This window comes from Perca fluviatilis, chromosome 2 (genome assembly GCF_010015445.1).
Source record: "Perca fluviatilis chromosome 2, GENO_Pfluv_1.0, whole genome shotgun sequence".
Lineage (NCBI taxonomy): Eukaryota > Metazoa > Chordata > Actinopteri > Perciformes > Percidae > Perca > Perca fluviatilis.
The window spans coordinates 19,717,731-19,738,968 of NC_053113.1; the positions used below are offsets into that span (position 1 = coordinate 19,717,731).

The 21,238-nt window shown below is 40.6% G+C and overlaps 2 protein-coding genes across 5 annotated transcripts in view; both read left to right on the forward strand.

The window, feature by feature from the left end:
• Positions 1-1,179: 1,179 nt before the first annotated feature.
• On the forward strand, positions 1,180-15,717 carry coq8b (coenzyme Q8B). 4 transcript variants are annotated; one of them, XM_039779245.1, is made up of 16 exons: positions 1,180-1,304; positions 2,507-2,688; positions 2,877-3,027; positions 7,696-7,883; positions 8,231-8,297; positions 8,635-8,709; positions 9,490-9,609; positions 9,740-9,825; positions 10,037-10,177; positions 10,270-10,351; positions 10,907-11,000; positions 11,594-11,735; positions 12,338-12,445; positions 12,590-12,655; positions 13,725-13,811; positions 14,649-15,717. In XM_039779245.1, coding segments are annotated over exons 1-16 (1,896 nt in total). In that variant the 5' UTR covers positions 1,180-1,303; the 3' UTR covers positions 14,955-15,717. The 4 variants fall into 4 exon arrangements, with proteins under 4 accessions (XP_039635179.1, XP_039635172.1, XP_039635187.1 ...); XM_039779238.1 differs by having other exon boundaries at positions 7,678-7,883; positions 14,649-15,715; XM_039779253.1 differs by lacking the exons at positions 1,180-1,304; positions 2,507-2,688; positions 2,877-3,027 and adding an exon at positions 5,755-6,482 and having other exon boundaries at positions 7,678-7,883.
• Positions 15,718-18,026: 2,309 nt separating this feature from the next.
• The window catches only part of numbl (NUMB like endocytic adaptor protein), a 58,807-nt gene continuing 55,595 nt past the window's right edge, over positions 18,027-21,238 (forward strand). Inside the window, exons 1-2 of the mRNA XM_039785246.1 lie at positions 18,027-18,097; positions 18,230-18,405. The gene's annotated coding sequence lies outside the window, so the exon portion shown is untranslated. The remainder of the gene's footprint in view (positions 18,098-18,229; positions 18,406-21,238) is intronic.

Here is a 21,238-nt window from a genome sequence, read left to right on the forward strand (position 1 = left end):
TAAATATGGATGTGCAATAGTTGTATACATTATGTATACAACTATTGCACATCCATATTTATATTTTAAGTATAAATTATATGCGCAATGGTCAGGGATAAGTCAAGTACCATTCTCCATCTATTTGATATATGTATTTAGGTCTTTTTGGCCAGATGAAACATGTCATAATTCCATCATGTACGCTAATTTCTCTCTTACTATAAGTATACTATAGTTACTATACTTACTATAAGTTGTTATTTGGCATCTAATCTTTTTTTTATATTAGCAATGTTGTGACAATTGTATACTCTTGTTTGAATTCTATAAAAAATGTTCTACACGGTCTAGCTGCCATGAGAAAGTTTCAACATGGATAATTAATGTTTCATCTATATCTTCCATTACCTATACCTGTAGTGCCTGTGTGTTAGAAATGAAACACAAGTGAACGATCTTTACATTGCATATAAGCCTACACATTACAATATCGTTACGGTGGAGAAATACAGCAGGCCTATGTGTCATATGTAGCGGTCAGTATGTTGTGCACGTTTGCTTTTCAGATAGGTCGGACAAAAGCAAAAGCTTAGAGCAGCATGCTTCTCAGTCCAGCAGAGGGCCAGACACTAGGCTACATGCAAGTGTCCATCCCTCTGTAAACAATTTATCTTGTGTAGACCTTACTGACATTCACTGCACAACTCACAATCTCTACTTTTTTGGGGGGGATTTTCAAAATTGAGGTTATTATAAATAACCTACAAACGATATTGCATTTTGCCAGAGTTAGAGAAAATTTAATTGTGAGTCAGTTACAGTGAGTCCAGAGGACCTCACCTCTTCGCAACAAGAACGTCATGGAGGGGGTGGGTGAGAGACGTACGTTGTTCAGGATGCTAATCAACAGCATCCTCTTCTGCGTCACAGCCTCCAGACAGAGAATCCAACTCCTCCGAGTCTGGACTCCACAATAACGGTGATAGCACGTGCATAGTAGGCATCCTCCAAAATGTTGACACCCCCTTAATTGTCAATGGACGTTGTTCCATTTAAAGCCCGCCTTATGTTGACCATAACTAGCCGAACAGTGCTGATTTAGACGTCCACCATCTAGTAAGATGCACTGCTATTGGTTAAAGGAATTACACCCCTTTACATATGGTTCCGCCTTCTTATTAAAAGTCGGACTGTGGTTGGTCCCCGGTCAAGTCACTTGAATTTGAACTTCCGGGTGTTAAATCGTTGCAAAACAGCTCTGTGGACAGTGGCAGGAGAAGTCATTCACCGAGGAAAACCTGGATAACGCAGCTGCAGGAGAAGTGAGTGACTTAATTTGTTAACAGCAGCATGTTTCATTCAATAACGCTTTTAATGTGGAAGAATAAACCTTGTATATAAGTATTTGATTTAACTAGCTTGTTGTGATTTCAAGCTTCAGTCAGCAGCTAACGTTACTGACGTTAAACAATGTGACAGTGACTATACAGGAGCCAGCTAATGAGCTAGTTAACGTAGCTAAGAGTAGGATATGCAATTGCTGTCTTTAATTCTGTAAATGTGTACATTTGTATTTACAAGTCTGCAGGTCACTGGTGCACCGTTACTGCTGGGACACGTGTTAATGACACATTATAGCGTGTCTTGACAAAAACGTGTAGACATTCACATCCAAGGTTAAACTATTGATCTGTCACGTTTTAAACAAAATTGAGCAAGATTGTGTCTGGTACTTTTTTTCTTTGTCATCATCTTTTAGGGCTGGGCCAGAGTGATAGAGAAAGACATGGCTCTGGGCTGGGCGATATGGAGAAAATCAAATATCACGATATTTTTGACCAAATACCTCGATATCAATACCGCAACGATATTGTAGTGTTGACTATTGTTGCTTTCACAAAATATTTACACAATTAGATTTAGGGCTGCTCCCTCTTAGTCGATTAATCGGTCGTTTTTGGTCTTAGTCAACTTAGATTTCTTTAGTCGATTAGTCATGTTTTATGCTTTTTTCATGCTGGATGACTTATTTCCAAGAAACGTACGAGCACATCTCTGGTAAACACAAGAATTAAAGTGGTGCTTTTGCATGACTCTTTGCGGAGAAACTCAGATTTACAGATCTGTCAATTAAATCAACTAATCGATTAGTCGATACAATTGAATGAGTGTTAGTCGACTAAGAATTTCTTCAATCGAGCACAGCCCTAGTGAGATTTTTGATAATCATCAGTAATGTGGATATACCTAGTGGTAGTGGGTAAAGGCAAATAATAGAACAGTTACAACAGTCTAGTAAATTCAGAAATGACATCACTTTACTGTAATGCAGCCTTTAAAACCAGGAAAAGACAACACTTATGTTATATTACGATATCCAAAATCTAAGACGATATCTAGTCTCATATCACGATATCTATATAATATTGATATATTGCCCAGCTCTATCATCTTTACATCATCACACACCATGTAAGTAAGCCTAACTTGATTCCCTCCTATCTCTCTACTTCTCTGTGTGAAGTGATGCTATCAGAAGTCCTGCAGGTGCTGCGTGGGGCAGGTAAAGTAGGGTCTGCCCTGGTCACCACCCAGGGAGAACAGCTCAGATTAATGACCTGCAACTCCTCAGTGGGAGCAGCAGTCAAAGTTGCTCAGGATGCAGTGGAAGGACTGTTGGGCACTTTTATGGGCAGCAACAATGCGGTAAGGATTCCTGAATCCATCACTTTGGGCTCAGGGAATTTGTGATTGGCATTTTATAATATCTGCACATGAAATTATTAATTAAATAATTAAAAGAATAATAATAAAATTGCAGCCCAAGTTATATATACAAATAGTCAATATTTGGCTAAATTACTTGTCCATCTCTGCTTTGTCTGTAACAACAGTCAATAAAGGAAGATGTGTTCCCGGACATAGAGGGTTGGGAGACTATGGACCCTGAAGAAGCAGCCAAATGGGCAATGGGGTCCGACTTCCCCCCTGATGGTCCGGAGCAAAGCCAGACAGAAGTTGGAGCTGAAGCAGAGATGCCATCAGGTACTGTCAGTACCAGCTTGTTGCACAGGAGGTGACATACACCAAGTATGTGGCATCAGTTTTTTTGTTGTATAATAATATTTTAACTGCATTAGTCCTTTTGCAATGTTGAAATTATTGTCAACATTTACATCAATACATGCATCCATAACAGCACAATTTATATTCATCACAATTTATATTCATCAAGTATAAAATATGCATTTTTTGGAAAACATGTTTACATCATCAGAGCATCTTCAGGCCTTAGAAAATGAAGTGAATAATATAAATCTGATAGCATGTATAGAATTTGAATGCATCCTTATTATTTCCACTTTGTGAAAAAGGTGAGGGATCGGGTATTGTGACTGACAAGGTGAGCCGGTAACCGCCATGGGTCGGGCTGACCGATGAAGGCAAGGCAGCTTTATTTGTATAGCACATTTCAGCAACAGGGCAATTCAAAGTGCTTTACATAAAACATTCAAGAGCAGTTAAAAACAATTAAAAACCGATAAAATACCAGAATAAAATGTACAGTGCAGTATAAGAAATTAACAGTTATTTAAAGAAAAGCAGCATCAAAAGCAAGGTCTTCAGCCTTGATTTAAAAGAACAGAGTTGCGGCAGACCTGCAGTTTTCTGGGAGTTTGTTCCAGATACAGGTGAAACTCAAAAATTTGAATATCGTGGAACAGTTCATTTATTTCAGTAATTCAACTTAAAGGTGAAACTAATATTATATAGACTCATTACATGCAAAGCGAGATATTTCAAGCCTTGTTATAATTTTGATGATTATGGCTTACAACTTATGAAAACCCCAAATTCAAAATCTCAGAAAATTAGAACATTACATGAAATCAATGAAGAAAAAAAAAAAAAAAAAAAAGGATTTTAAAAGGTGCTTTAAGTGATGTCTCATGTTTTTTAGGCTACAACATTTTTTGTCACATACAGCAAACATTTCCTCACTATCCGCTAGCTGCCTGTTCACTGAACACACTGTAAAAAACGCGGTCTCTGAAGACAGCCCAGGCTCCACAAACGGCAACAAAAACAAACTGTGCCAACCTGCGCCACGAAACATAACAGTGTTCCAGCCAATAACCGACAAGAAGGATTTGGGGGTGGGGGGGCTAGTGCGCGGAAGGGAGGGGACGGGATGAGGAGGAGCAGAGATGGGAAGTAACGAAGTACAAATACTTCGTTAATGTACTTAAGTAGATTTTTCGGATATTTCTACTTTACTTTACTATTTTTTTTTTTGTGGCGACTTTTTACTTTTACTCCTTACATTTTAACACGAATATCGGTACTTTCTACTCCTTACATTTTAAAAATTGGCTCGTTACTTTAGTTTTGTACAAGAGGTCGTAATGTCGGAGAATAGCGCGGACACGCGCCTCACACCGCGAGCGGGCGCGTGCGCCACACAGAAAAAAGTGAGAAAAAAGAAAGAGAGACTGCTGTCCGGAGGATAATCAGTTAGATGGTGTGTGTGCGTCCTTGAGAACTGTAAGTCGTATAACTTATGTTGTCAGTTCATTTAAGCCTGTTGTTGTATTGGTCTATAGTTCCTGCACAGTTAAAGTAGGTTACTAGTGATTTAGTTGTTTGTGTTCTTCACCTGTTAGCTAGGTTTCACGTTGCTTGTAAAGCATCAAAAGAGAGAAGTTGTCTCTGTCCGTGTTTTACAGACACACCTGGGGGGGGGAGGGGGGGCGAAGTTTGAAACTTAAATACGGTCCTAATCTAGTCCTCACTAACAAGTTTCAAATAATTTCGCTGGAGTTACCGTTATTATTTTTCACGTGATCAATACCGAATTCAATCTAATTGGATGGGAATATACTGTAGGCTACGTTTCATGTAACGCACCACTACAAGACGACTCGACAGATTCGGCCGCATTCATTTGCGGCAAATAATTGCAGCTTGATGGTGGTAACGTTAGCACTAGTAGTATGGACGGCGACATGATTGAAAATGAAGAAAACAGAGATCCCAGAGATTAGGCAGACAAGCAGCAAGACATTCCCAATCATCCCATCTGGCCTTATCTGAGAGAGATGTTTGAGATAGGCTAGGAGGCATCAAGTATGACTCCTGGCCAATGTGCTGTGTAACTCTAAAAGTATGGGGAACTTCTTAATTAATCTATGTTTAGTAATTCATATTGTATCCTTTATTTTCTTTCTATATTTGAGCACACACACATGCATGTAGATTCCTTTAAATGTTAAGGGGACGATTAAAAAAGAGAAACTGGATCTGTGAATTCTCACAGAATCACAATTGAATTCATATCTTGCTACTCAGTCAGAATCTTATTAAGTTGGAGTCCCAGTCTCTGTCACAATAATCATATATGTGATGTTTGGCAGACATCCATTTAAAATGTAGACAATGGCATATAAAGAGCCTGGTTTTTATGTCCACTGAAGTTTCTCATCTTACACTCTAGTAACGTGTGTGGTCCAGGTAGCTTTGCATAAAAAGTGGTTGTCATTCGCAAGGCTACTTTTACTTTTATACTTTAAGTACATTTCAAAGCCTGTACTTTGTTACTTTTACTTAAGAAGTTAAATCAGTACTTCTACTTTTACCAGAGTATTTTTTAACACAAGTATCTGTACTTCTACTTAAGTACGGGAAGTGAGTACTTTTGCCATCTCTGAGGAGGAGGGAGGGGCGAGCTAGCCTCCGTTTTGTTTGACAATATTTCGAACGTCAACAAGAAGTGACATCACCCAACATCGCTTAGAGCACCTTTTTTAAATACAGAAATGTCGGCCCTCTGAAAATTATAATCATGCATAATATGTACTCAGTACTTGGTTTGGGCCACTTTTGCATGAATTACTGCCTCAATGCAGCATGGAATGGATGCTATCAGCCTGTGGCACTGCTGAGGTGTTATGGAAGACCAGGATGCTTCAGTAGCGGCCTTCAGCTCTTCTGCATTGTTCGGTCTCCTATGTCTCATATTTCTCATATTTCTCTTGGCAAGGTTCAGGTCAGGCGAGTTTGCTGACCAATTAAGCACAGTAATCCCATGGTCATTGAACCAGGTTTTGGTACTTTTGGCAGTGTGGGCATACAAGATAAGATAGACTTTATTAATCCCACACTGGGGAAATTCCTGTCCAGGTTCCAAGTCCTGCTGGAAAATGAAGTCAGCATCTCCATAAAGCTTGTCTGCTGAAGGAAGCATGAAGTGCACTAAAATGTTCTGTTAGATTTAATAAAGCAGAGTGGACCAACACCAGCAGATGACATGGCTCCCCAAATCAACACAGACTGTGGAAACTTCACACTGGACTTCAAGCATCTTGGATTGTGTGCCTCTCCGTTCTTCCTCCAGACGCTGGGACCTTGGTTTCCAAATAAGATGCAAAATTCGATCTCATCAGAAAAGAGTGACTTTGGACCACTGAGCAACAGACCAGTTCTTTTTTTCTTTAGCCCAGGTAAGACGCTTCTGACGTTGTTTGTTCAGGAGCGGCTTGACAAGAGGAATAAGACATTTGAAGCCCATGTCCAGGATCCGTCTGTGTGTGGTGGCTCTTGATCCAGTAACTCCAGCCTCAGTCCACTCCTTCTGAAGCTCCCTCAAACTTTTGAGAGGCCTTTTACTGACCATTAGCTGATTAGAGTGTGACACTTTGAGCCTACAATATTGAACCTTTTCACAATATTCAAATTTTCTGAGCTTTTGAATTTGTGATTTTTATAAGCTGTAAGCCATAATGATCGAAATTATAACAAATTAAAGGCTTGAAATATCTCGCTTTTCTATAAAGAGTCTATATAATATATTAGTTTCACCTTTTCAGTTGAATTACTGAAATAAATTAACTTTTGCACGATATTCAAATTTTTTGAGTTTCGCCTGTATGTGGAGCATAAAAACTGAACGCTGCTTCCCCCTCTTTAGTCCTGACTCTGGGGACAGAAAGCAGGCCTGTCCCAGACCACCTGAGAGGGCTGGGTGGTTCATAATGTAGCAGCAGATCAGAAATGTATTTTGGCCCTAAACCTTTTTAGTGAAATTTTTTTTTTTTTTTAGCAAAAGTATTTTGAAATCAATTATTTGAGGGACAGTAAGCCAGAGCAAAGACTTCAAAACTGGGGTGATGTGATCCGCTTTTTTGGTCTTAGTGAGGACTCGATCGTTTTGAAGGAGGAGTCAGAGACAGGGATTGAGTTGTGGTATTTTACTGAAAGGATTGTGTGTGGTTGTATTCTTGGACGCACACAGTCTTGGAGTAGCAGGGCGGCGCGATCGGGATGTGTCCTTTTTTAAAAAATTTTTATTCTGTTTTTAAACTGATCAGCGGACATGACAGACACCTGTCCAAGTAATCTCGCCCAGCGACACACAGCCATTTGCTGATTGGTTAGAAGGTCATCTGGTGGTGTGTGTGAGCCTTTTGACACTGGAGTGTTAACTTTTTTGACAGTATTTTGGCTTTGAATATTCAAGTGCTTGAAAACTGTAAAATTCTGTCATAACTTGAGAGCGTATGTATGTATGTATGTATGTATGTATGTACATTTTGTCATATTTTTTTATAACATGATAAATTTGTAAAATAGTCACATTATTGTTCTCTCATGTTCACGTCATGTATTCAATCAAAGCCTCTACTCTTTCTTACATAGGAGTTCCTCCTTCCCCAGGGGTAGCTCCTGCAGCACCGGGCTGGCCGGGACAGAGTGCTCGTTTCCTCCACACGACCCCTGGCCTCTCCCGGTACTACAACCAGACCAGGTCTATCCATGACACGGTGGTGGCCAGACTCACACCAGAGGACATCAAGAAAGCCAGGGAGGCCAAGAAGGCCCTGATCAAACCTGTCAGACAGAAGGTTGGTTGAAAGGACTCGATCTGACTTGATTTCACTTTTGATTGCAGATTATGTACACACACAAGCTGAGTAAATGTATAGTATTTATATATTCTTAGTGGTACCTGCAGGAGATGAACTACAGACAGGTGCTAGGAAAATATTTTGAGTAGTAGACTCATGTTATGTAGTGTGTTTCATAAAAGGTATGTTGTCCTTTGTGATGTAATTCAAGGTTACTGTCTGAAGAGTTTTGCCCTTTGTTTCTGTGTCTGCACAAGTCAAGAGTTAATCAACAACAATTAAAAACCGCTTTCAAAACGATTTCAAATAAATTTTTAGTTATTATCTGGTATGTCTTCCCCCAGCTGAGTGACCGGGCCAAAGAGAGGAAGGTGCCCGCCACAAGAATCAGCAGGCTGGTTAATTTTGGAGGTAAGAACAATGTACTTGATATACTTTACATATCATATTTAGCACCAAAAAAATAAAAAATATATACATATACAATTTTTATTCACAACTCCCAAGTGTCTTCCGTGTTTACAAAGAAAAGGGAATGTTTTTCACAACAGCAATGAGGAGTTTTTAAATGTATTTCTCAAGTGTCAAAACTTTTAAAATCTAAATGTTTTGAAAAAGATTTTAGACATGGAATATGATTTCATCCTTTAACTATCAGCAGCAGCTGTGTTAAATCAGTGCTTCCCACAAGCATCTGTTAAGTGGACCTGAATTCAAAATCCTGTGTGTCTCTGTCTCCCTGCTGCAGGACTGGCAGTAGGACTTGGGATTGGTGCCATTGCAGAAATGGCAAAACAGTCATTGGGAGGCAAACAAAATGAAGGTAAAGATATTCTCCTCTCCTTTGCTTTTCTCCTCCCATCCTGTGAAAAAGCTTTTGGTCCAGTGCACACTTGGCAGAGCCAGCAGACACATGGACAGCTGGTCGGCCCTGGAGAAGTTTAAAATGTGTCAGCACCGGCCAGGCACTGGACAGGCATTAAATCAAAGCTGTTAACAAGAGCTCAAAGACAGGCTTTAATATGTGTTAAATGAACAGTGTTTAAGAAGTACCACTGCCCCCATTTTTACATGCTGCTTTGTGCAATTGGCTAGTAACGGCTGTGGCTTAATTATTCGTGTCCCTAGGTGGCATAGTGCAAGTCATTTGTTTGTGTCCACTAGGGTGCCAACCTGTGAGGCACTCTTAAGACAACTGATGTTTAGTTTTCTGTGTCGCCTGGACAAGTAAGAGAACCACATAATCGAAGCTTTAGTCAGCTCTCTGAAAAGCTGTTATAGATACACTTCTAGGTTAAGACGGCATTGGTGCAATAGCCTGTATATTCTATAGGCTAATATGCAGTTTTTATGTATTTTTGCATTTCCTTTTTATACTATGTATACTGTATGATGTGTTATATGGACCTGTGTCTGCAATAAAGCTTGATATTATTTACATGCAGCACTGTGAAGATACTTGCTAAGACAAATTACTACTGTTCTGTGTTCGTGTGTGTGTGTTCGTGTGTGTGTTCGTGTGTGTGTGTGTTCGTGTGTGTGTGTGTTCGTGTGTGTATGTGTGTTCGTGTGTGTGTTCGTGTGTGTGTGTTCGTTTTCGTAGACAGGAATTCCTTGTTAGACTCTCCTCTCCTGTCAGACGCCAATGCTGAGAGAATAGTGGACACACTGTGCAAGGTCCGTGGGGCTGCACTCAAGATCGGACAGATGCTCAGCATTCAAGGTACACACTGTAGCAACCGCTTTGCTGCAAAATGGTGTTGATGTCCTCACAGTCACAGAGGATTTCTAGGCAGTGAAATGTGTTTTTTTGTTGTTGTTTTTTTCTGACAATTTCACAATTCTTTCTTCAGACAACTCCTTCATCAGCCCCCAACTGCAGAGGATCTTTGAGAGGGTCCGGCAGAGCGCAGACTTCATGCCTGCCTGGCAAATGAATGTAAGTAGTAGTCTTTCCTGTCCCTGACACGTAGTCCATTTGTGGACTAGCAGTAAATAGTGTCAAAACCTCATAGGAAAGTGCTGCTGTGTGTGTTTCTGACATGAGATTATACAAAAGATGGTGTGACCAAGTCTGTTTCAATCAGTTTGGCAGTTCACAGTTGCAGCTTTTTTAGCTTTTTTTTTTTTGCGTGGGTCTGATTGTGTAGAAAGTTCTCGTGGAGGAACTGGGGCCAGGCTGGCGAGAGAAGCTATCGTCCTTTGAAGACAAACCGTTTGCTGCAGCTTCCATCGGCCAGGTGCATCATGGGGTGTTAAAAGACGGAAGAGAGATCGCCATAAAGATCCAGGTACTCATACACACTCCATTTCTGTCTCCCTTGTAACCTCTCTCAATGTCTGTCTGCATTGATTTTGTCTGTTATCGCCATATTCCTCTCAGTACCCTGGAGTTGCAGAGAGCATCCAGAGTGACATAAACAACCTGATGTCAGTCCTAAAAATGAGCGTTGTGCTGCCAGGAGGTAAAAACTACATTTTTATAATATTTGTTATAGTGTTTGGCGATGACACCATATTGAGGATAAGAAATGCAAATTAGGCTATTTTGTATCTTGAAACAGCTGGAGATTTCAAGTTTGTGCTGTTATTCTTTGACCGTCCCCTGTCATTATATTGGGAGGTGACTGGAGATTGTTCTCCAATTGATCAGTTTATTTTCTTTCATTCTAGCATTTTCACTATTACAGTTCAGACCAGGGGGTGGTGCTATAGTTGCAGGTCAAAACTAGGTGGCACAGTTGTTACTGAGTGCCAATATAAGGATGTCTGCATCATTAACAGAGATGTTTCTTGTTTCCTTGTTATGCTGAATCCTACACGCTTCAGTCAAGAACATTACATTATCATAACTAGTTTTATTAGGTATACAATGTAATGTACACCATCACAGTCCCAAATACGCCATGACCATTGTTTCCACACTTTGCTCATTCGTATTAATGTGTTTAAAGATGACCGCGTCTGTATGTTTTCTTTTGTTTTCCCTGCTGAGTTTTGCACTTTTAATTTTTTCACAGGTCTGTTTGCAGATGACAGCTTAGAGGTTCTTCAGAGGGAGCTGGCATGGGAGTGTGACTATAAGAGGGAAGCAGAGTGTGCCAAGAAGTTCAGGTAGGTTTTTGTGGCATATTGAACCATAAAGCCTCCTACCCTGAAGCCTACTTGTGAGCTGTTACCATCACATTGAGATTAAGATCTCTTTTCTAAGAGAGACCCGAGAACAAGAAACAAACAGCAAAACAGAAACAACACAACTACACAATAACAAAGAATTAAAAAAAAGTTACAAGAATCATAAAAATCATCAGATAGTAAAGTTTTAAAGTATCCAAGGGGAATGCAAGACTTTAGTTTGAGGGAAGTTTGCATTTCATACCATTTAAAAGGTCCATAGTATCTGAAACCAGTTCTGTGTGTGTGTGTGTGTGTGTGTGTGTGTGTGTGTGTGTGTGTGTGTGTGTGTGTGTGTGTGTGTGTGTGTGTGTGTGTGTGTGTGTGTGTGTGTGTGTGTGTGTGTGTGTGTGTGTGTGTGTGTGTGTGTGTGTGTGTGTGTGTGTGTGTGTGTGTATATATATATATATATATATATATATATATATATATATATATATATATATATATATATATATATATATATATATATATATATATATATATATATAATTTTATTATGTATACTGTACACATTTGTGTGTGGACTCCAGGTCCATGATGGAGGGAAATGAGTTTTTCCAAGTCCCTGAGGTGATCGATGAGCTGTCAGGCAGCAGGGTGCTGGCCATGGAGCTTGTACATGGAGTCCCACTGGACCGCTGCGTAGACCTGGACCAGGAGACTAGGAACCAGGTAGGGGTTGACTCAACGGGTACATGGATTCCATGGTGCACTGGAGACAGGGAGAGTCTGGAATTTATGTAATTGTTTTTATAATTCTCTGGGCATCCCAGTCTGGACCTCTAATTGTGGGGAGCTAGAGCTGAAACCCTATAACAAGTAGAAGGAGAAGATTTGATACCTCTGTTCCTCCACCCTAGGCTTTTGTTGATATTGAATGCATTGTATATCTGTATTCCACCCCTTGTTGGTAAGAGAAAGTATAGCGTCGACCACTTTTTATTTGTAACGTACATGCCTCATCATGTGACAAGTGCACAACTGAGCTGATGATTTTCTCATTAACTCTCGTAGAAACAAGTTACTAGCTGGCAAATTATACAGCAGGATCTCAAACAGTGTGAAAAGGACAGCAGCAATGCAAATTAGACACTGTAAAAATATGCATTTAACAGTTGAGATTTATGTACTTGGAGCATGACCTACAGTAATGCAGCATCTTTAGACATGGCGAGTGTGTGGCAGTGCACTATACCAGAGCTTTAGTATTAAAATGATACTGATAATAACTGCATGGCAGTAAACGCAACCCTCTCCTCTCCTCCCATCTCCAGATCAGTTTCAGAATCCTCCAGTTGTGTCTCAGGGAGGTGTTTGAGTTCAGGTTCATGCAGACGGATCCAAACTGGGCCAACTTCTTCTACAACTCAGACACCAACAAGGTGACGGGAGTCTGGTATTGAAGTTGTAAATGAATTGTCTAACACAGAAAGGGATGTCATGTTGACCAAATATTTAATTGTACCAACAACAAAAAAATCATCATGTGCAGCAGATGCATAACACTCTTGTTATCTTGTCTGTAGGTTGTTCTGTTGGACTTTGGGGCGTGCAGAGGCTACCCAGAAGCATTCACAGATGACTACATACAGGTATGATGAATCTAAAATGATAGGACACCCACCAGCGAACCACACAACATGATTTATGCAACAAGATTTCTGTGAATAATTAAGCACTGGAGTCTTTGCAGTCCCTCCAGAAAAACTCGATTATGCGATCGCATAATTCGATGCATAATCAGCCAAAGTCCGCATATTCATGCGGGGGCCGCATTTTTCAAATATGCCGCACAATTTCCGCGCAAAATATGCGGTGCTTGCATGATTTCATAATCCCCGCATTTTCGTTGCAAAAAAGTCACATATATCTTAGCAGAAAGTTAAAAAAATGTTGCGTTTACTTCACACAAGAGCAGCCATTTTCCCCTGTTGCCATGGGAACGTTATGAAGTGACGTAATTACCCGATCAACGTCATCAAAGAATTTCTAATATTTTTGATGTCATCGAAAAGCAGGGTGTTGGAGGTTGATACTTTTGAGTGTCTTAAGTTGGTATCCAATAAGAAACCTATCTTAATATCTGATGTCTACTCAGATTTCTTTAAGTGCTCCTGCTGTCTATATTAACGATTTTTGAAAGTCTTTCTTTTGTATCTTTTATTTCCCTCTGTTTAGACTATTACTTTTATTTTTACTTTAATATTATATTATTTGTATATTTTTTTGTATCTTATTTGTTTACTTATTGCAATGAATATCTGTAAACTATTTTTGGAAAGTAAGTTTAAAAAAAGCAGTGTGTTGGGGGAATCACTTTTTCTTTTCTTTTTCATCAAACCGCAGTTTTTGAAAGTTCCCTCAAGTTTTGCAAGTTCCCGCAATTTCATTGCATAAAATTGCGTAAATATCCCATTGCATTCTTTGTAAATTTGTGTGTGTGTGTGTGTGTGTGTGTGTGTGTGTGTGTGTGTGTGTGTGTGTGTGTGTGTGTGTGTGTGTGTGTGTGTGTGTGTGTGTGTGTGTGTGTGTGTGTGTGTGTGTGTGTGTGTGTGTGTGTGTGTGTGTGTGTGTGTGTGTGTGTGTGTGTGTGTGTGTGTGTGTGTGTGTGTGTGTGTGTGTGTGTGTGTGTGTGTGTGTGTGTGTGTGTGTGTGTGTCAGGTGGTGCACGCAGCGTCCGTGGGTGATCGAGCTACTGTTCTTTCCAAATCAAAGGCGCTGAAATTCCTGACAGGCTTCGAGGCCAAGGTAAGGTATTTTGGTCTCTGCTGCTGTGCTCATTTATTTATAATATGGTTTATCCTCCTCCGTCTTCTCCTTTATTTGTGTCTCATCCTAGGGCTGGGCGATGTGGAGAAAATCTAATATCACGATATTTTTTTTAGACCAAATACTTCAATATCGATATTGTAAGGTTAACAATTGCTGCTTTCCCAAAATATTTACACAATGACATGTGGATATAATGACTAAGTGGGTAAAAGCAAATAATAGAACCGATGGAACAGTCTGGTAGGTTCAGAAAATGACATCAGTTTACTGTAATGCAGCTCGTAAAACCAGGAAAAGACAACACTTATGTCATATTACGATATTACAATATCCAAAATTGAAGACAATATCTTGTCACTTATCACAATATCGATATAAAATCAATATATTGCCCAGCCCTATCTCATCCTACCTCAGTCTTACACCCTGTGCTTCATGCCGTTTCCCTGTTTTCAGCCTTGTATTTACTTTGTACATGTCCCGAATTATATCTTTTGAGTGAGCGCTGTATAGTTTGTTTTTGTTTTGTTTTTAGTATTGAAATTTGGAGATCTGAAAATATGTGCTTATACCATAGAGTCGTATACAGTATAGCGTAATAATATAAAATGCACACTAGGTTCTAACATCTCTAGTAAACATTTCCTCAGGCTGCTCCAGAGTGTACAAACTAAAAAATGCAGCTTAAAGTCTGTTAGTGTTATGGTTTACTGTTCTACTTTACAGCTGTTAGCTTCTGCGTTGAAACATTACTTCAGTTGATTATTATGCACACCGCTAGCCATGGTAACGCCTCTCCGTGCTCCCTACCAGGCCTACGAGGATACCCACGTGGAGGCGGTGATGATCCTCGGCGAAGCCTTTGCGTCCGTGGAGCCTTTTGACTTTGGCACCCAGAGCACCACCCAGCGCATCCAGAGCCTTATCCCTGTCATGCTACGCCACCGCCTTACCCCTCCACCCGAGGAGTCGTACTCCCTCCACCGCAAGATGGCCGGCTCTTTCCTTATCTGCTCCAAACTGAAGGCGCGCATATCATGCAAGGACATGTTCCTAGATGTATACAATGCCTACAACCAGAGGAGGCAGGCGCAGCAGGCAGCACGGGCCACTGCTTAGACGCTCGGGGACATGCTCACTGCCTTAATATGCCTAGGACTTTTTAAGAGTGGGCTACTAGTAAAGGGACAGAAAAGGTGGAGTGGCCACGTGGATCAGACTTACCTAAGACTTTACACCATGTCAGTATGTAACTATGGCAACGTGCTTTAATGAGGACCATGAGTTTGCTCGGCTTTCTATACTCGTCTCCTTCAAGTGCTACAGTCCACTGACATCAGTTAGGGAATAATTTGGTCAATCCCGCCCCAACATGTCACTCTGACTCATCGAGGCTTCACTAAGCTCTCGCTGTCATGTACAGACATAAATACTTTAAACACCTATAACTATGACATGGGATGTGATTACTTTGAAAAACGTGTGTGTGTGTGTGTGTGTGTGTGTGTACAATGCTGCTGAAACTGTAAGCCAGCGTTGTGTTCTCAAGATGTATATTTCCTTTGTGCTCCTGTGGCTAAAATTAATTAATTCTGACTCTCTTATATAGCATGGTCCACCCTATTTCCAAGAGAATGAGTATCTTCTATCTTAAGGACGATTGATTGACCCTGCATTGCCTATCAGATGCTGCCATGAATTATGTAGTCTAATAGAATAGCAGTAAGTAAAGGTTTAGCATTATATAGTATATATGATATAAAATACCATAATGTGAAATGCTATTTTTATGTAACACTTCTTGATGACATGTTTTCTGTAACATGTATGACAGTGTGCTGCGCATTTGTTTTTATGAAATAAAATATATGTATCACAAATAGAGCTTTGGTGTCTATAATCCAAGGATTTCCTTCACTCTGCATTGATCTTTCCCTTTCAGTTTTAGACCTCTTTGGGAAATATTGACTAGAAGCCATGTTTGACTACATTCTCCAACGACGCTGTTCTTGTATTGACCATTAAGCATCATGATACAATAGGTTTGGCTCACAAAGGGTAAGCCTAGAGCTAATGGTGGCATTGATGGGTCTATTTTTAAGGAACTATTTTTGTTTCAAGGCAGTGCTGTCTATTTTGTCTTCAGTCAAGCCATTACAGGACTATCTGCAGGCTGCTCACAAAATGTTATTGTTCGCACCACAGGAGCGGAGATGTGAGGCTTTCACTGACATCATAAAAACCTGATGGAGATAGATGCAGCCTTTTACTGGATCTGTATTAGTGCTTGCTGTTAAGTGTCCCTCCATTGAACTATGTCACAATATGTACAGTACAGCTGCTGAGCTGTTCCTACAGTGTGACTGGTTCTCATGCTCTACATCAAAATCCCAGTTTACGGAGTTTTGGGAATTGGCCACAGTTAGTAACTGCAGCACATGTTGAGAGAAGAAAAAGCACATTCTTCTTTTGTAGCTTCACGCAATGGAAAGTTGGAGCCTTTCTCTGCATGTAAGAAGCAGCTGGCTTCAGTTTGTTGGAGGAGAAATTGGCTCTTTTTGGGCCCAGTCTTTTCAGTGGGGCCAACACTGGACCAGTGAGAGACTATTCCTACCAGGACCAGTTCATTTATGAAGTTGAAAAATGGTGCATGTCTGGAGACCCATTCTGAAGGAATATTTGTTTACATTATGTATATAAATTCAAAGTTTCATTGTTGTTGAATTAAAGATAAAGTGATGTTGTTAGAGTTAAGGTCTACTGGCATTATTAAGGGACAGTTGGCAACCTCTCTGCCCAATAGGCTTTTACTGTTTATATTTTATAGGCTGAACTGGCTATGGTTAGTTTTCTTTCTTTGGCTTGTATGACCACTATCATTCTCTAGGGATGTAACTTTATTGTATTTGCTTGTTTTTCATTTGGACATTGAAGTTATTTGTGGGTTTCAGCAACCTAAGAGTAGTTTACAAGCTACAATTTAAAAACAACCTTTTCTGAATATTTTAAAAGCCTGTATATTTATTTTACTAAATATCATTATCACATCCCTGCCAGACATCTTTATAAAAAGATAATAATTAATCATTTGTGACTGCTGGAAAATGTCCTACTTCACTCTAAGGTTCATTCAGTGTATGTATGCTCGAGGTTTCAGGTTTCCACATCACACTTGTATAAGTTGCATACTGGACAGTGATTGGCTTCCAGACTAGGTGTGATGTCACAAAATCCTACTGGTACGTACACATGTTAAACTGAGATTTAAGGAGAGCACAGAGAAACGTTTTACCTTCAGCAGATGAATGTGAAAACAGCCTTCTAGTGTCAAACTCTGCACATACATCCTTCTGCACAGAGAAACTCAAACATCCAAGTGAAATGACAAAGTGACAATTTTTTTGAGTGAAGGGAGACTTTAAATGTGACTAGTTTAAGGGCAACAAAAGAATCATCAAATTGTATAATATGACTCCTCATTATATACCTTAAACGCAAAGTGACATCAAGGCTGGACACTGACACTGTAATTGCCCAAAGACCGGAGTTCAAGTCCACAATGGCAACCTGACAAAGCCCCCTTGAGCAAGGCACTGGTTTCCTGCCTAAGATCCCTGGTACATTTACTCCAGTACTGTACTTTAGTACAATTTTGAGGTACTTGTAATTTACTTGAGTATTTCCATTCTAAGCTAATTCCTATTTCTACTCAGCTACTTCTCATAGGGAAATATTTGAATGTGTAATACATTTATCTGATACTTACAGTAACTACTTACGTTTTACATAAAAACATAGATGATTATATGAGATGCAATAGCCTACTATACCCTACTACTAATGTAGTAGATACAAAGTATTCAAAATTGGCTCCACGATGATTAACATTAAAATGCTCTTACATGTAGGCTATTTGTTTGAAAAACAGAATAACATAGAACTTTGAAAGGAGCCATTCTGCATACTTTTACTTAACATTTTGACTTCAAGAATTTTAGTTAGACCATGATATTTCTACTTTTACTTAAGTAAAGGATCAGAGTTTCCTACTTCTCCCACCACTGGCTGCTACAAGCAAAAGACGAATTTCCCTACAGGGATGATTGAAAGATGCCGCGCGGTGGCGCAGTGGAGCGACTGAACCAGAGCCCTGCTTCTCTGGAAAACATCAATGGGAAGAGTGGATTTGCATGTCCGGTCGGCTGTGCCAATGGGCGCACTGGGAAGGCTGGGTTAGCGGGTGGAGCGGGGGAAGCAGCCCAGTAAGTACATAGTCAACAACCAAAGCATCAGAGAGTAGTACAGATACCTACACCAATTTCACCGATATCTCTCTTGAATCGCTGTTGTAAACCTTTTTATTTTGTGTGAATGTGTGTGTGTGCACCGACCAGGTTGATTTGCGGCTCCACATCGCCTCCATACATCGCTTCCACAGTGCGGATGAAGAAGATTTTGTGAAATTAGCAATTACAGATTATACTTCTTTAGCCTGATAATACCTTTCTGTCTGGGGTCCTGGATTTACACAGAGGAGGAACGGGGAGCCGATCATCCGTCGTTCTCTTGGGTGAGTTCACTGGATTCCCGTCCAATCTGGCATCCCTATTTACTGAGATTTCCAGGGTTATAAGGAGACCCGGTGATGTCTTTATAATGAATGAATTTATCAAGAAGTGCGCGATCCACTCAAAAGTAACATTGAGTTCTCGATTTGTGAGTTAGGGTAATTGTGGTTGTGGATACAACTGCAACGCGGATATGGATCTCGCCAGTGGGCCCATATGCATGAAATGAATGAAATGTGGCAGCTCCAGCCTTTGATAGCGGTTTACATTCCTAATCCATAAACAAGTAGGCTAATCTAGTAGGACTTTGATCGGCTCTTACACAAAACAACCGGTAAACGGTTAGTCCTAATGTGAATATTTAGAGGAATATTCCAATGATGCCATATTACATAAAAAAACTGTATCGGCCTATAGTATGATATATATATATATATATATATATATATATATATATATATATATATATATATATATCTTTATTATGATCCTATGATAGCCTACCGATTATTGTCAGTAAGGAAAGGTTATTACGTCATTATTGGCGTGGGAAAGGATAATGTAATATCGAGTGAGCTGTAAAGAATCACGTTGATTGGGTAATTATTGGTTCATAGGTTTGCGGTGTTTCTATGTATTTTCTCCAGGACAGCATGGCCACCGAAACACGCGCCCTGAGTTTGAATATGTAAGACACATAATTCTACCTGTCTGCAGGATTCTCCCTATCTCCCTCCGTTGCATCATGCTGTGCGGTTAATGTGTGTCTTTTGGGCTTGATTGCATAATTTTCAAACTTCTTCAGGGCTTATATTCTTTGTTGGAAAAGTGCTGCAGCTAAGTGTGATCTCTTCCACACTTCTTGTTCCATGACAGAAATGAGAGATTCATAGAACATGCAAAGCATTTGAGACTGCAGCTATAATGCACACACTCACTTACACACTTGGCACATGCCTTTGTATAGGCCCAGTAAAATGCATGCAGCTCTATTGTCTGTGGAGCTCCATCTGTTCCATGACATGGCATTCCTCAGACAGCCATGTCATGCTGTTAGGGGGTGGTCTACCCTGACCCACTGCCTCTGAGAGAGAGAGAGAGAGAGAGAGAGAGAGAGAGAGAGAGAGAGTCACATGGAGTGTATTAAGTGAGTAGGTGCAGGATTTAGGGTGTCCCACAAGCTGTAGACCACCTGCAAAGACAGCTCCTGGGTCAGACTGGAGGGCTAGGTTTGGCCCAAGATTGGGTTAAGTGAAGCATTAATTTTGGCCTGAGATTAAGCTAGATTGATTAGGTTTGGTCTAGAGATCATGAGCTACATTAAGGCTAGGTTTAGTCTAGAGCTGGGGCTAAAGGAAGGCCCGAGTTGGTCTTGGGCTGCGGCTGAGGAAACTGGGGCCAGAGGGCTGTTAAATTTGGTCTGGTCCATGAGCTAGATTAGAATAGCTTTAGGCTATGGCTAGGGCTATAGCTAGAGCTAGAGGGGGCAAGTTTAGGTGTGAAGAGTGGGGCTAGAAGGAGGCTAGGTTTGGTCTGGTCTACAGCTCGTCCCGAACTTGGGCTAAAGGAAGGCTAAGTTTGGTCCTGAACTAGGGTTAGAGAAAGGCTGGGTTTGGTCCAAAACTGGGGCTAGAGGAAGGCAAAGTTTGTTCTAGAAATGGGGCTAGAAGAAGGTTAGGTTTGGTCTGGAACTGTGGCTAAAGGAAGGCTAGGCATGGTCTCGAGTTGGGGATAGAAGTGGCTAAACCAAGGGGCTGCTGTATATAAACTGCAACTCAGTCATCACAACTAGAACATAATTACACCACCCCCATCCAAACAGCAGTACACACACACACACACACACACACACACACACACACACACACACACACACACACACACACACACACACACACACACACACACACACACACACACACACACAACAAATGCATACACATACACACTCTCCATTTCCCCTTAGACCATTTCCCCTCTTCCACTGCTCTGATTGCTGCATTAGGACTTGGCTGTCTTTTGTTGCACACACACACACACACACACACACACACACACACACACACACACACACACACACACACACACACACACACACACACACACACACACACAAACACACACAGGGGGAGGGTTGGCGCAGCTGAGACCACAATACAACGGGGATCAAAGGTCATCCTACTGGCCAATCAGGGTGCTGTCTGGGTTGGCTGGTGGTGGAGGAGGGCGTTGCCCCCCTTTGTGTTGGTCAGGGTGGGTCTGCTAAACAAGCGGCTCCACTTCCAGCTCGGACCTGCTACTGCTGGCAGCCACGCTGTGCTTCCTCAGAGCCAGTCACACCAACCTCTGGACACTTTATTAATACTGCAGGTCAGGGGCTTGTCCAGTTTAGAGGAAGTCTTTTAATGGTTTAGGACTGGATTTCTGGTTTGTAATCAGTTGCTTCTTGAAAACATGAGTTGTTGAGCCTTTACAGAGGAAGAGAACAAGCACACAAAGTTATGATTCAAACTATAAAATAAGTATACAACCGCACTGAGGTATATTTTCTGTGATAACTACTATATTGCACATTGGATGATGTGTGTTTCGAGGAGTCACAGTGTTCCACTGGAACTCTGCAGTTGTAATTTGTGTGTGGGTGTTTAATGAATGAAATCAAACCCTGCAACTAAAACCCCTAAACAATTCTATTTCTAGTGGTGGGATTAATTAAAGTAATAGAATTCAATAATATTTAAAGTACTTAAAAGATGGTGAAGAGAGGAAGGATGGAAAGAGATGAGTGGTGGAAAGAGGAAGTGCTTCAGAGACAGAGCAGGGTGCAGAGGAGGA

What these genes read in the sequence shown, in the direction of transcription:
- coq8b (XM_039779238.1), top strand. An exon ending in ACCAGGAGACTAGGAACCAG is followed by an intron (nt 11,736 to 12,337) that starts GTAGGGGTTGAC and finishes TCCCATCTCCAG; the next exon opens with ATCAGTTTCAGAATCCTCCA. An exon ending in ACAACTCAGACACCAACAAG is followed by an intron (nt 12,446 to 12,589) that starts GTGACGGGAGTC and finishes TCTTGTCTGTAG; the next exon opens with GTTGTTCTGTTGGACTTTGG.